The 13,793-nt window shown below is 42.8% G+C and overlaps 1 protein-coding gene across 1 annotated transcript in view; it reads right to left on the bottom strand.

Annotated features, from left to right (window-relative positions):
* Positions 1 to 1,143: 1,143 nt before the first annotated feature.
* The window catches only part of LOC146365192 (uncharacterized), a 53,164-nt gene continuing 40,514 nt past the window's right edge, over positions 1,144 to 13,793 (bottom strand). Inside the window, exon 6 of the mRNA XM_084915687.1 lies at positions 1,144 to 4,459. Within this exon, the coding sequence (XP_084771813.1) occupies positions 4,337 to 4,459 (123 nt within the window). The 3' untranslated portion in view covers positions 1,144 to 4,336. The remainder of the gene's footprint in view (positions 4,460 to 13,793) is intronic.

Genomic DNA, 13,793 nt, shown 5'->3' with positions numbered 1-13,793 from the left:
CACTGACCTATTCTTTATGTCAGTGCTCAGGAAAACTTCACCTTCTCATCCCTCAGAGGGACAAAGAGGAGGAAACACACTGTGAGCGTATCTGTTTGTATGCACAGTCATCAAAACTCCTTTTACTGCCCCAAAGCTAAATAAACTCTTCATTCTGTTGCTGTGCTAACTAATCTTCAATCAATCTTCCTGTTTTCAGTCAGGCTTAATGACAGGAGTGTGTATGATTTATAAAAGTCCTTCCAAGGTTGAACACACACACACGGCTGATGCTAACAAAGATGAGCCTTTAGGAGAACAGTGACCTGTCAGGTGAGAGAGGATGCTGTGGCTCAACGACGAGCCACAAGCACGGCCACCTGCTTGTACGTGGTGACCAATCGTGTTTCACATGATAGAAATGACAGAGAAAAAAATGGTAACCTCTTTACTCGGGGTCATACAAAGATCCGAGGAACAGTTAACAGTGTTTAGTACATCAGAGATCACCGTTATATTCAGTGTAGACTCCCTTATGCATGTTGCGTGTGTGTGATTTTCATGCCTTGCCCTCACTCCTTCCTAACTATGATAGAGTAGGCCTGGTCGTGCCATGGACGCTGCCCTACTCCCACTGCCCAGGCATCTGCCTCCTCTGCCTCTGCCATCAGGACTGGATCAGGTTCAGATCTCCCAGGCTTCAGGGAGGCGTGAGTAGATGGTAGTGGGGGTGGGGTGGGGGTAAAGTAAGAAAACTTCAGTTTGGGCTCAAAACCACTCCTCAGGCCACTTTGGCTTGACTTGGATCCAGCTGGGAGAGCGCCATGCCCATGTGGGTTATGATGGAGGTCACAGAGGAGGAGATGACGGTTGAAGACGAGGAAGTGAAAAATCAGGGGAAATTTGGGGTGGGGGAGGGGTAGCTGATGCTCATGGCTGCATGCTGCTTGTCAGTCTCCCTCAACACACAGAAAAATTTCACACACCTCCCACTCTGGCTCTGGGGGCAGCAGAGTGTCAGCTGGGCGGATGTGTGGGTATATGTACAGGTACACAGAGTGTGAATCTCAGGTCCTGTGGAGACAGGCAGAGAGCTCCCCTGCTAAATCCACTCGTCTGATCTCATCTGTCAGTCACGGGGTCCTGTAATGTGTTGGTGGAGAGGAGGAGGTATCAGCTGAAGCCTTGGGGTATTTTTTTGAACTTTCCACTTGAAAAACATTGTCAAATGCAGTCTGCAACAGCTCCACCGAACTACACAAGCTTCCGGACAAGAAATATACATTTACAAAATGTCTGCGTTTCACCGACTTTTACATGTTTATTTCCATCTAATTAAAGCTGTAAATTGTAGAGGGGCAAACAGTGTTACAGTAGAATTTATTGCACATGCCTCAGAGTGAACAAATCGGATTTATTTTGGGGATTTGATCCATTAAACAACTGTTGTTTCAACATCTGATGAAGACCATGAATTATGGTTCAACAATATGAATAAAAACAAAAGTTGTGCGGATTAGTTTTAATAAGAGATGAATGGAAACAGGTGTTATTCAGAGCATCGTGAGCTAACGCTCTGATTTTTAGCACTGCATCACATTGAAACATGCGCCACACTATCCCACTTAAAGAAAAGGCTTCAACCCATACAGTTTACATCATCAGACCAGTGACCACGTGCTCCACAATGAATCATGAGATTTAAAATCATGAGATCAACTATTTTATAGCTTTTTCCCACCCATCCTGGTTGGAGCTGATGGATGGCCCTCTCTGAGTCCTGCCAAAGGTCCCTTTCTGTTAGCAGGGAGTTCTTCCTTCCTACTTTCACCACGTGGTTGCTAATAGCTCTGACCTGATTGTTGAGGTTTTCTCTCCCATCCATGCATCCATGCATCCATGCATCCATGCATCCATGCTTGTCACCAGTCAAATGAGTGATCTGGTGACTGATGAAAACTGATCAAAATTATCAGAAGAAAATAGTTACAGCTCAGTAAGACCTGGACTATATTTGGAGACCAAATGTTATGAGTGTGGTTTGTTCTAAATATATTCGCTAACTGTTCATCCATGTAGCTTTAACATTACTGAGCTGTATTTATTGACCCTCTATATAATCACACGAGCCAAGGTGTGAAAATGGGTGGAGGTCACAATCGGTCAAAGTTTCAGCTGAACCCGCTGTGAGACCTAGCCCCACCCTATCACGTGACTTACTGAGGTCAGAAGGCCCAGGATGTGAGTGGGCGTTAAGGTGACTGGGAAGGATCTGAAAGGCTACGTCCACACTAGCCCGGATAAGTCTGAAAACGCTCCGCGTCCACACTATCGTTTTCTTTTAGAGAGTTGTTCGTCCACATTGGAACGGCAGAAAACGCTTACGCTCCAGTACTGCGCATGCGTGAAACACAAGACGATTCAAACTGCCTCATTTGTGTCTGCTGTTTTTCAAAAGTCGAGGAAAAGCACCGAGTTTTTTTAAATGGACTAACAATGAGGTGGAGTTGTTGCTGCGAGTAACACAAAAGTACAAAGTTGCAAAAGCGAGTGAGAATTAAAGAATTTGAAGAAAAGCTATCTGGAGCATGTACAGACTGATATTAATCTTTAATAGGGCTCAAAACAGAGCCTGAAAACAACACGAGTGACCACCCGGTCAGCTGGTGGGTAACAGGCATCTCCGAAAACGTTAGAGCACTTTTGCAAATATGTGATGTCTTGATGAATCGAGCAGATATTTGAAGTTTACACAGCACCATTCTCACATGAAAATATCTTAAAAGTTTATTTTGTGACCCAGAAAGAGTAATATTTCAAACTCCGCCACTCTGCGTTCCTCCGCCACTGCCTCGTTTGAGTTTTGGACGAAATGCATTCTGGGATATTGCATTTTGTCATTTCGAGCTGATTGGAGACCAGAAAAGTCACAAAACTGTGTCACAAATATAACGGTGTAGAGAAAGAGTTGAGCGCGCACGGGCAGAAATGTTGAGAGCGCGAGCAACACATTGCGAGCGAGCGCAAGTGCAAAAACTGAGCGAGAGGGGCTGCTGTTGTGTGTGTGTGTGGATAATAGCAAACACTGAAATACAGTTTTTGCACGCAGCAATGAAGTTTGTTCACTCAAATTTAGCTTTTCTTCGCTCATTTCTCCTCAAAATGCAACACTTTTTTGCAACATTTGTTTTACGTGTGCTCAAATTTTTTTTACGTGCGCTCAGAATAGTGGCACAAAAATAACGCATATATGCACTTTCCTTGACCGAAAACGCATCGTTTTCTCTCAATGTGGACAGAAGGCCAGAACGGAGAGAAAACGATGCGTTTTCAAACGAAAACGTATTAGTGTGGACATGGCCAGAGCTGGTAAGCCCCGCCCTCTGTTCAAAAATGGACATAGATGCTTCTTCCAGTCCTCTTTCAAACCATCTGTCTTCTCTGTCCAACATGTGGACACTGGGTCCTCGAAGGAGTGACCTTTACTATATAGTAAAGATGTCAAAGTAAAGTGAAGATGTTTTCCAAATACCTCCAGTCAGTGCGATGCATGCTTTTGTTTTCAGAGTTAAACTTGCTAAATTTGTAATTTTTCACTTCCTGTTCACATCTGAACTGTCCGTCCACCATCCCTGTGCTCCTGCTTCTTCCCTTTGTAAAAGCAGCCTGACAGACACCTGTACACCTCTGTTTGTGCTCCAGCTGTATGCGCACTGCTCAGCCTTCACATCGTACTGCTGTGCTTCCCAGCTGATTAATGCACATGCTCTGTCAGAGTAATAACACTACATCCTTACACAAACATGGACACACAAACCTTCTCTAAGGACTGTCCCACAATGCATCACTGTGAACATTAAGTGATGATGGAACACATGCAAACAGGGATTTGCGGCACATGCAGCATTCTAGTGTGAAGCAGAGGGAGGGGGTGATGGTGGAGGAGTTCAGAAGTTTGGGGTGGAGGTGTGAGGGACGGGGAGATGGGGGCGGGGGGACATTTCTCTTCATTTCTAGGTGATTCACATTTGAAGTGGGCTTGCAAAATTGCTTTATGGAAAGTGGCGAGCAGCTCAGCGGGAACATTAGGCTGGAAGCAGCGGGGAGGCCAGCGTTTCATTAGGGAGCTGTATTCTGCCTTTATTACCCGGATTTGGAGTTTTATGGTTATCATTATTTGCAATGGAATTATTATTCGCATACTATATCCGCTAGTCAGCTGTTTAGATCGGGGACAGTGGGACACATTGTCTCTGTGAGTGAATCCGTGCATTGTGCCTGAGGCGGTCTGTACAAGGTCGGCCATTGTGGCTCCTCTGAGCGTGCGGTTAGCTGGGGCAGTAGTCCTGCTCTCGGTTCATCTGTTGGTCTTGTCAGTTTCAGGCTTTTCTGCTGTGAGGCTGAAGTGATCAGCATTGGCAAGGCACCGCTGGGTGATGTCAGATCGAAGCCTTGTCTCCGTCTCCTTCAGGAACTCGTCCTGCACACACACACACAAGGACAAAATCGTTACTTTGTCAGTAGCAACATTAGACATTAAACATTAGCTCATCAGTGTTGAGACAATGTAAGACAGTGGCTCCCAAACTTTTTTTGCTGGGCCCCCCTTTGTTTTACAAGAAAAATGTTCGCGCCCCCCGCGTGCACGCGCGCACGCACAACCACATCCTCCAACCACACAGACCCATATTTGGCTCCATTGCGGTTTCTTTCACACCTCAAACATTTAGTAAACAATTAAGCAAATACAAGTAATCTGCAATAAATTACAGGTAGTAATAAAATAAATTACTAACTCTTTTACGCTACATCCGCACCTACACGGGTATTTTTGAAAACGCAGCTGTTTCGTCCACACGTGTACGGCGGCAGGAATCACTGAAAACGGAGACTTTTTAAAACTCCTTTTTTGAGTTTACGTGTGGACGAGGAATACTGTGCAAAATGGGTTTAAAAACATAAACAACTGTGGGATACTGTTTGTCCATGATATGAAGAGCCCAGCGCTGCTCCCGACGCAGGGAAAACCAATCCTGCAGGGAGACCTACCTCGGCACTTGTGCAGGTGAAGCCAAAGGGAAGATTTGCTTCACCATATTTTCTAGTCTTTGGCTTAGAATGAAGTTGGTTTGGAAACATATTCAGCGATGCTTCATCTCCTGCTTTGCATTTCTGTGGGCGCCCCGTGCTAGCAGTGTCCAAGCGTTTTGTTTTTTCTCCCCCCCCTTTTCATACCGTGCCCCCCCTGCAATGGCTCTGCGCCCCTCCTGGGGGGCGGGCCCCACACTTTTGGAAGCTCTGATGTAAACAATGCCTCAAAAATCACTAGATTGTCCTCGGTCACGGCTTCCTTCCACATATAGCTTTGCAAAAATCGCATAAAAACCACTTGCAGCAACAAAAACATAATATTCCATCATTCCGATCAGTTGTTCGTAACACTTCCTAAGTTGGAATAGATGTCAGCGCGAACTATCGCATGTCCGCCATTACCTGCCCGAATCCAGAAGTGACGTCATTTTTGCGGAAATGTAGTTTTTTTTTTGTTTTTTTTTTTTAGCTTCAGGGCCTTATAAGCCTAAGCTGTTTTTAAAAGTTATGTTTGACTTTATGACTTTCTGTGTCGTTTCTGAGATGCTTAGAAGTCAAATTGCACCGCTGGAAATAATTTATTTTGATGCATATGCTGTTTTTTTTGCAAATTTGCATTATAATATTTATTTTCCTTTTTCCTGCAGTATATAAAAATTGGTGTATTTCAAAAATAAAACTATGAAGACACTTAAAATAAATTTCCTGTGGTGGGAAACTATTTTGTGCAACTTTTTTGCATTTACAGTTTTGAGGGATAAGCCTCTTAAACTTCTCTAACTAGAAATATATGTTAAAAAACAAAAACGATTTTCATTTTTTTTGTAGTTTATTGCACTTTTTTGCAATTTATGTAATTACTATGCACTTAATGCATACATATTATTAAAATTTAGGCTGTAATGGCACAAAAATGGCACCACAACATGTAAAAATATAATATCAGCTCTGGCGGACTTATTCTATGGTAGGTCTTAAAGGGTTAAACGATTTAATATGAAGGTAACATGAGCGGAGAGACAAACATGCATACGAACACAATGACAACAGAAGTGCTTACATATTTGAAATGTAAACAAACAAATATTTCAGGAAATATCTGTGGCTGTTTCCTCGTTTGTTTTTGTACTACATGAACACTAAAGTGTCCAATGCGAGGACAGTGCCAGCAGCGGCCCTCAGCTCATTTACCTTTGACTCTCCTGATTGTGTTGTGTGTTTCTGATGTGAACATGATCCCAGACTTTGACACAAAGAATGATTTAAAAACTGTTGTAATTCATTTGAATGGGTTTCTTGTAGTCACAGAAAATGGGGCAGAAATGAATAAATGTGTTCACATATATGTCAATGCGTTTGTTTAGAAACATCGGTGTGTTCAAGTTTAAATTGGTGACAAAAGCAGAACAACAATCTATTTAATTCATTTTGTAGTAATGAATATGGCCACTGATCCAAACACTTTAATGTAAATGTATATATAAAACAGACCCTTAGAGTACTGTTAGTGTACTCTCAACAGAGGAAAAGTCAGCAGAGGGTTCTTGATGAATTTGTGGCCCAAGTCAGTTAACCTTCCTCAGGAGGTCTTAGAGTACACTCCCATTAGATGGACCCAAGCACCATTTCATTTTACTGGTGGACCAGTTTGGTTCTGAACCCTGACACAGTACACGTGGAGTGTGTGGGCACTGTTTCCAAGCAGAAGTCCAGTGCTTCCTCAGTGACAGCTGACCTCATCAAAATCTGTCCTCAGTAATTAACAAATCCATGTGGCATGTAAGAGGACAGATTATCACACAGTACTGTGCAGACGTCTTGAACCATTGCTCGTTTATTTACATTTTGCTTCTAAGGAACCCGACTTTCTTGCAATTTTATAAAATCAGAAAGGGCTGCCTGCTTACCCTGTCGCTAACAGCAGAAATCTGTCAAAATGGAGATGTTAAAGGAATATAATTAAAAATACAGACCATAAAATAAGCCTATATACTGGTGATGTATTACTTTCCCTAACAGACAAACTTACTCATAGATGATGAGTTCTCACTACTCTGTCAACTGGAGTAATTCAACAGTTGGGTTAAATTAAATATTCAAGCATAAATGTTTCCACCAAGTTCTCAGACTTGGTTCAATTGAACCGTGTTCCTCTTATAAAATACTAGATGATGATCTCACACCTGTATCACTCATGGACAGAGTCATGGTTTCAGTCACAAGACTGAAACTTTTTATGGAAAAACAAACCATTACAAATAAGTCTGAAAACTACAAAAGCCAAGGGTGGTCTACAACTACCATTCATTACTATGACATAGAGTAGGGAGGTCCAACTCCAGTCCTCGAGAGATACTGTCCTGCAGTTTTTAGCTGCATCACTACTCCAACACAGCTGAAATGGTTGGATTACTTCTTCAGCATGCCACGGAGTTTGGCAAAGGCCCGGTAACAAGCCTGATTCAGGTGTGTCGGAACAAGGATGCATCTGAAAGCTGCAGGACAGCAGCTCTCGAGGACTGGAGCTGGACCCCCCTGACACAGATCAAACCAGTTTTCAGTTATTCAAGATGGAAACTTTATTTCATTTCAGGTTCTCAAATATGGGCTCAACAACTATAAGTTTCTTGAATATCAACAGTTGAAATCCATAACAGGTGTCACACTCAGTGAATGCTGACAGTGTGGAGAGAGAATAATGGACCCAAACGCAGACACAATGGGATGTGGAATGCAACTGGAATTAACAAAAGGCAAACCGATGCAAAACTAACCTAAAGTGGGTGAACTAAAACACAACATGAGGAACCCTGACATGGACACATGAGACCTGGAAACATGATGAGAAACAACAGACCACTTACAGACTAAATACACACAGGAGGTGATCAGGGGGGGTGGAAACACCCGGGGAAACAGCTGACTGAAATGAACATGGAAGCCAGACCTCTTCAAAATAAAACAGGAAACATTAGACACGGACATGAAACACATGAAGGCCGAGTGAGAGAGAGGTGAAGACACACCAATGAACTATAACAGCAACCCAAGCACAACAGAAATGAACTGAGATAACCCAAAGAACTTAAACATAAACATTAAATATATATTAAAATTCAATACGCTGAGTCATATGACCCAGGATCGTGACAATACGTGGGCGACTGGAACGGGTGCTGCTTTCCAGTCCTGGGACGGGGGCCTCAGGTGCTGACCCCAGGTCGGGGAGCTGGCCTCCCGGGTGCAGGTGCAGGTCCTGGCGCCCTGGCGCGTTGATGAGCACTACTGACCAATAGGCTTGTGCTTGTGTTGTATTTCTCCCATCAATTTTAAGAGCAATCAAGTTTTCATACAGTCATACTCACTTTGTACACAAACACGGTCATTTTTAACACAGACAGGCAGGGGGAACGGAGTGGGCGGGGCTTCTACATCCCCGTTAACTACAACCAGCCTGGCGCCATGGTTGGATAGGTCTGAGGATGGGACTGCACCCTGGGATCACTGCTGGTTGTCGTCCACACCTTAGTGTGGAGTGGATGGATGAGTGACTGTGTGTGTGAATATGGCCAGGCCTGGGTCTGCGGCTCACTGGGCCTTGATCCTCACAGATGTAGCAGTTGGGGGCCCGGCGTGTCTGTTTACTTCACCCTCGACTTTCTCTGCTTTCTTCTCTTCTCTTTCCCCATTCTGGTGTTTACACCTGTCTGCTCCAGCATAACATCCACAACACAGTAATATGAATGATAAAATCAAGTAAATAAACAAAACTAATGCATTAAAAACAGGAGCCTACAGAGAGTCTACAGAGCAACAAAGCATTCAGCCCATAATTCTGCCTGCTGCACCTGCTGGACGGGTAAAAAACAAAAGATGGTCTGGGATGAAAAACGCTCTTTTTCTGACAGTAGCTGAGTTCTTACATGCAGTTATTTAAACTAACATCCTCTTAACATTGTGAGTTATATATATTCAGTTTTTCACTGGATGACGGTGCCTACGGCCATATCTAAGGTGGTGATTACAATTAATAATGTCCCGTCAGCAGGCTGATAACATTTGAAATGAAAGAAATGCCAGAGCTCCAAAGGAGTTAACACTCAGCAATGATGAAATATTCCACATGAATCAGTGTGAAATTTAAAACAATGCTCAGGTGTGGAAAGTGTTAACTTATGAATAATGGATCGAAACAATTTCCCCTGAAGTTCAGGGAAAAGTTACAGAGTAACTACAATCATTACAGATCCTGCTGTGGGGAGCATGAATATCCAAAGATGAGAGATACTTCACTGGTCCTGCTATCAGTGTTTAAACTGGCCCCAGGCCTCATCAATCTCTGTTGCTCTCCCACTTCATGAGTTTCTTTAGTGATTAAATGCTGTAATATACTTTAATGGTGCCCATGCTCTAACCTGCTTTTCTCTTTAGATATTATTTATATTAAGATTTCTACTGTATTTCTTCAGTTTTCTATCTTGTGGCTATAAGTGTGTTTGCAGTTACTGGCTGGAGAATGAGTAAAGAAGAAAGTGACAGGATGGAGAATAAAAGGACGGCGCTGCAGTCCTGGCTGGCTGCTGGTCGCCAGAATCACTGATGCTCTTTCCCGCCTCATAAATTATCGCTGTGACGATGGGTGTGATGCTGACAGGAAAGCCCAGCATCCCAACAGCCAACAGCAGCAGCAGGTCTGGATGGCAGCTTGAGAGCCCCCCACCTCACCCCACCACTTCTGTCATCCCTGCCTCTTTGTCTTTGCAAACATGGAAACAGATCTTTACAACAAGAGCAGCATTTTAGAAAAGATAAATTTATGGTCATTAAACAGGGACTGGGTGGAGCTGAAGGTGATGAACCAGAGTCACTGAAACACGTCTCGCCCAGACAACAACGTGGAAAAATAAGTCTTAAATCAGCATTTATTAAAAATCATTTCTACATTCACATTTAGTTTGTTATCATGATTTCACAGAATTGATAAAGTTGATTCACAACGTAACTGCAGCAGGATGGACAGATGAGCTTTACTGTCTGTGGAGGAATGTGTTCATCACACCAGCAACAAACTGAGACGAGAGCCTTTGACAGTTTCCACACCACAGAGCACATGTCCACTAGAACTATGAAGGAAACTTCACACTGCCCTTATGTTGAGAATATTTTTATCGTTTCTTTTTACATTTTTGCTTTTTCTGAGCTGAGTAATAATTTCATCCAAAAATCCTCATTTCAACATTACTTGTGTCACTAAAGTTTAGCATAGCCTTCAAACACACACACAAACTGTCAGCCAGCCTTTTCCTCAACTAAGTCGAACTTCCTGAGCTCCTGCCTGACTCCTGCTCACCCCACCCCACTTCCCCCACCCCCCTCAGTGGCGGCAGTCTGCAGCAGAGCAGTTAATAAAGAGATTGATTATCGGCCTGTCAGGAAGTGACAGTTGGACAGAGCTGCTCTGCGTGAATGACAGAGGGCATGCTCACCACGCAGCAACCCGTCCGACACACACACACACACACACCCAGATGTCTTTGCCAACACAGAGGGTAGGTGAGGTGGTGGAGGAGGAGGAGGAGGCATTCATGTGGAGAACAGAAATGCAACCTTCTGCTGGTAGAAGAGGTCTGCGTGTGTGCTTGTGTTTGTTTCTGTGTGTGTGTGTACATGTTGGTGGTGGAGGGGGTCAGAGTTCACAGCCACTGCCTTCTGGTGAGACAGAAAGAGGGATGCCAACCGTGCCGTACCCTGAAGAGGCTCAGGAGCACACGCTCACCCTCGTTCCCAGCCATGCTGCTGGGCATACTGTGGAAACACACACACACACACACACACACACACACACACACACACACACACACACACACACCTAAATAACCCACTTCATGTGTGCAATCACACTTTGAGTCAGCAGAGAAGAGAAACTCTTGAAGAGCTTTATGACTGAATCATTCTTGTATTTGGAAAAGAAAGCAGAGTTGTGCGGCTGCATTAGTGCGTCTAACTACTAAACACCAAGACAACTGAAACCTGCAAACGTGTTGACCAGCTGAATCTTACAGTGGGCACACTGATTACACATATACCTGATGGTTAGTGCTAACGTAAAAATACTAAATAATACTGTGATTTCACTCATCAACACTGAAGCTCAAACTTCTGGGATGAGCTTTTAATACAGTTAATCCTACAGCAAGACAGATTTTGGTAGATAGTTAAATTAAAAATGCCCCAAAGGGTGGTGAAAGGATCTAGTTCCCATCTTCTCATTGGAGCAGAGTAGTAAAATGTGAGTGTGCCCCCAGCACTCTCCACAGTCAGTCTCCACAGTCACAGGGGATTATCTTGGCAAAGCTCACCAACCACACAATCAGCATAAAGCAAACGGCTGTTTTAGTAGTGAGGAGCATATGTCATGTAATAAGTCTGACAAGGTGAACACGAAGTAGCAAGCTGCTTTCACCCCGGTGAAAATATCAGCCCTGGGAAAGGCAGCAAAGATCAGACGTCCAGCTGGCTGAGAATGATGGTGTTCAATATAAATGCTAAGTCATTAATGATGCGTAACATTGATTTTTAATGAACTGACCATTTGCCATAACAGTTCTGGCAACTGTGCACTCTAATACTACAGTAGTACTACAGTAGTATTACTGTAGTACTACTGTAGTACAGTAGTAGTAGTACTAACAAACAGTGAGCACCTGTTAAAAACAGCCCCAAAAACTGAGCTGAGTTTCCAAACTTTTTTTTTAACGATGTTTTAAAATGCAACAATATTTTCTCGGAGGTTCGGTACATGTTTTCAGATGTTATTGATTCACTTTAAATTAAATGACCTTTTGGCTAAAAATGAAAAAAAAAGAAAAGTAAAAAATGACATCATCAGTGACGTCTAAAACAATTCTGTTTGCTGATGAAGCTGCTGAATCACGACTGACACTAAAACTTGTGGTGTGGCTGTTTTCAGCTCAGCAAGTTTTAACACAAAGTGTAAAAACTGTAAGATTATTAGTTAGACTACATTTAGCAAAGTAAGACTACTTTGGTCTAATCGGCTGCTTTGAACAGTCGCTGAGTTTGGCTGTTGTCCTCACAGTTCGAGGTCAGAGCCTCAGATAATCCCTGTGAGGGATGTCCACTCTCTGAGACATCATACAGAACTAAGAGTAAAAAACGTTTAGATCAGTCACTCACAGGGATTACTTGTACAACCCCAATTCCAAAATAAGTTGGCTAAAATGTAAAGAAAATGTAAAAACAACAACAACAACAAACCAAATTTGCAAATCTCCTAAACCCATATTCTCCTCACAGCAGATCACAGGAAACAACAAATGTTTAAACTGAAACGTTTTGTTATTCAGTGAGAAATATTAGCTGCGTTTGAAGCTGATGGCAGAAACACATTTAAAGAAAGTGGAGAAGCCTGGAAATGTTCGTGGTATTAAAGAGAAGCAGCAGAGGAATATTTTACCACTAATTAAGCAACAGGTCAGTAACATGACTGTGTATGAAATTAACATTTTACAGAGGCAGAGTTTCTCATGAGTAAAGATGGACCCTGTCACAAACTGTGTGTGCTTTGTCAGTTTCTGCTTTAGCTTCTGTAATTTTGAAACATAATTACAGATTTTACCCGGACTGTTAAACATTCCTATTGGATAAGAACGGGACATTCCTCAAACGCCCAACCACTGAGGCCCGCACTATAAGGATCGTGTTTTATCGGGTCACTTGAGTACGATGTAGGTGGATCAGTTCTTAGTGGGGTCATGCTCTGGAGCAGGTTATGGTTCAGGTTCTGTCTTCATGTTTCCTCTGTGAGCATCTGTATTAAATATGGATTATTATTTCAATCCAGCTTTCTTTCCTGGCTTCAAATAGACTAGACATCATTAATGTAGCAGCTCTGTTCCAGTCTTACTGACCAAACAGCTTATTGGACATGTATACTGTATTACTCTGTAGTGCTTTTCCTTTCACACATGTTTAATATCTTTTTTAATATTATACTTTTATCTGTCTTTGAAAAACCAGCCACTCTGTCTCCAGTACACTCATCTATAACTGACTTATCCTGTCTTCCTTCTCTCACCCCAACCAATCACAGCAGATGGCCCCGCCCCTCCCTGAGCCTGGTTCTGCTGGAGGTTTCTTCCTGTTAAAAGGGAGTTTTTCCTTCCCACTGTCACCAAAGTGCTGCTCATAGGGGGTCATATGATTGTGACATGTCATATGAGCGCTATATAAATAAAATTGAATTGAATTGAATTGAATTGAGATAGAGCTGGGTGTCATCTGCATAGCAGTGTAAATGTATGCTATGTCTTCTGATGATACTGCCTAAGGGAAGCATGTATAAATAGAAGTGGCCCCAGCACAGAACCCTGTGGTACTCCATAATTAACCTCAGTGTGTGAAGAGGATATTTACATGGACACACTGGGGCCTCTTTGATAGATATGATTCAACCACAGCAGTTCAGTACCTGTAATACCTGCTGCATGTACTAATTAACAGTATTGAATGCTGCAGCTGAACTGTAGCATAAACAAGCACAGAGATGAGTCCACTGAGTAATCATTTGTAATGCTTAAAATTTTACTACGAAGTCATTAAGTCATTCCAGGTTAAGTGCAAGGTTAAAGATGGCTTAGCCCAACAGAACTCAGATTTTTTTTGAACCTAGTTAAAAAAATCTACTGTAAGGAAACGTACTC

The sequence above is a fragment of the Perissodus microlepis genome, chromosome 19 (assembly GCF_051167445.1).
Source record: "Perissodus microlepis isolate ML-2025 ecotype Zambia chromosome 19, ASM5116744v1, whole genome shotgun sequence".
Classification (NCBI taxonomy): Eukaryota; Metazoa; Chordata; class Actinopteri; order Cichliformes; family Cichlidae; genus Perissodus; species Perissodus microlepis.
Note: the sequence above shows the minus strand (reverse complement) of the source record. Positions and strands in the feature narration are given on the sequence as shown.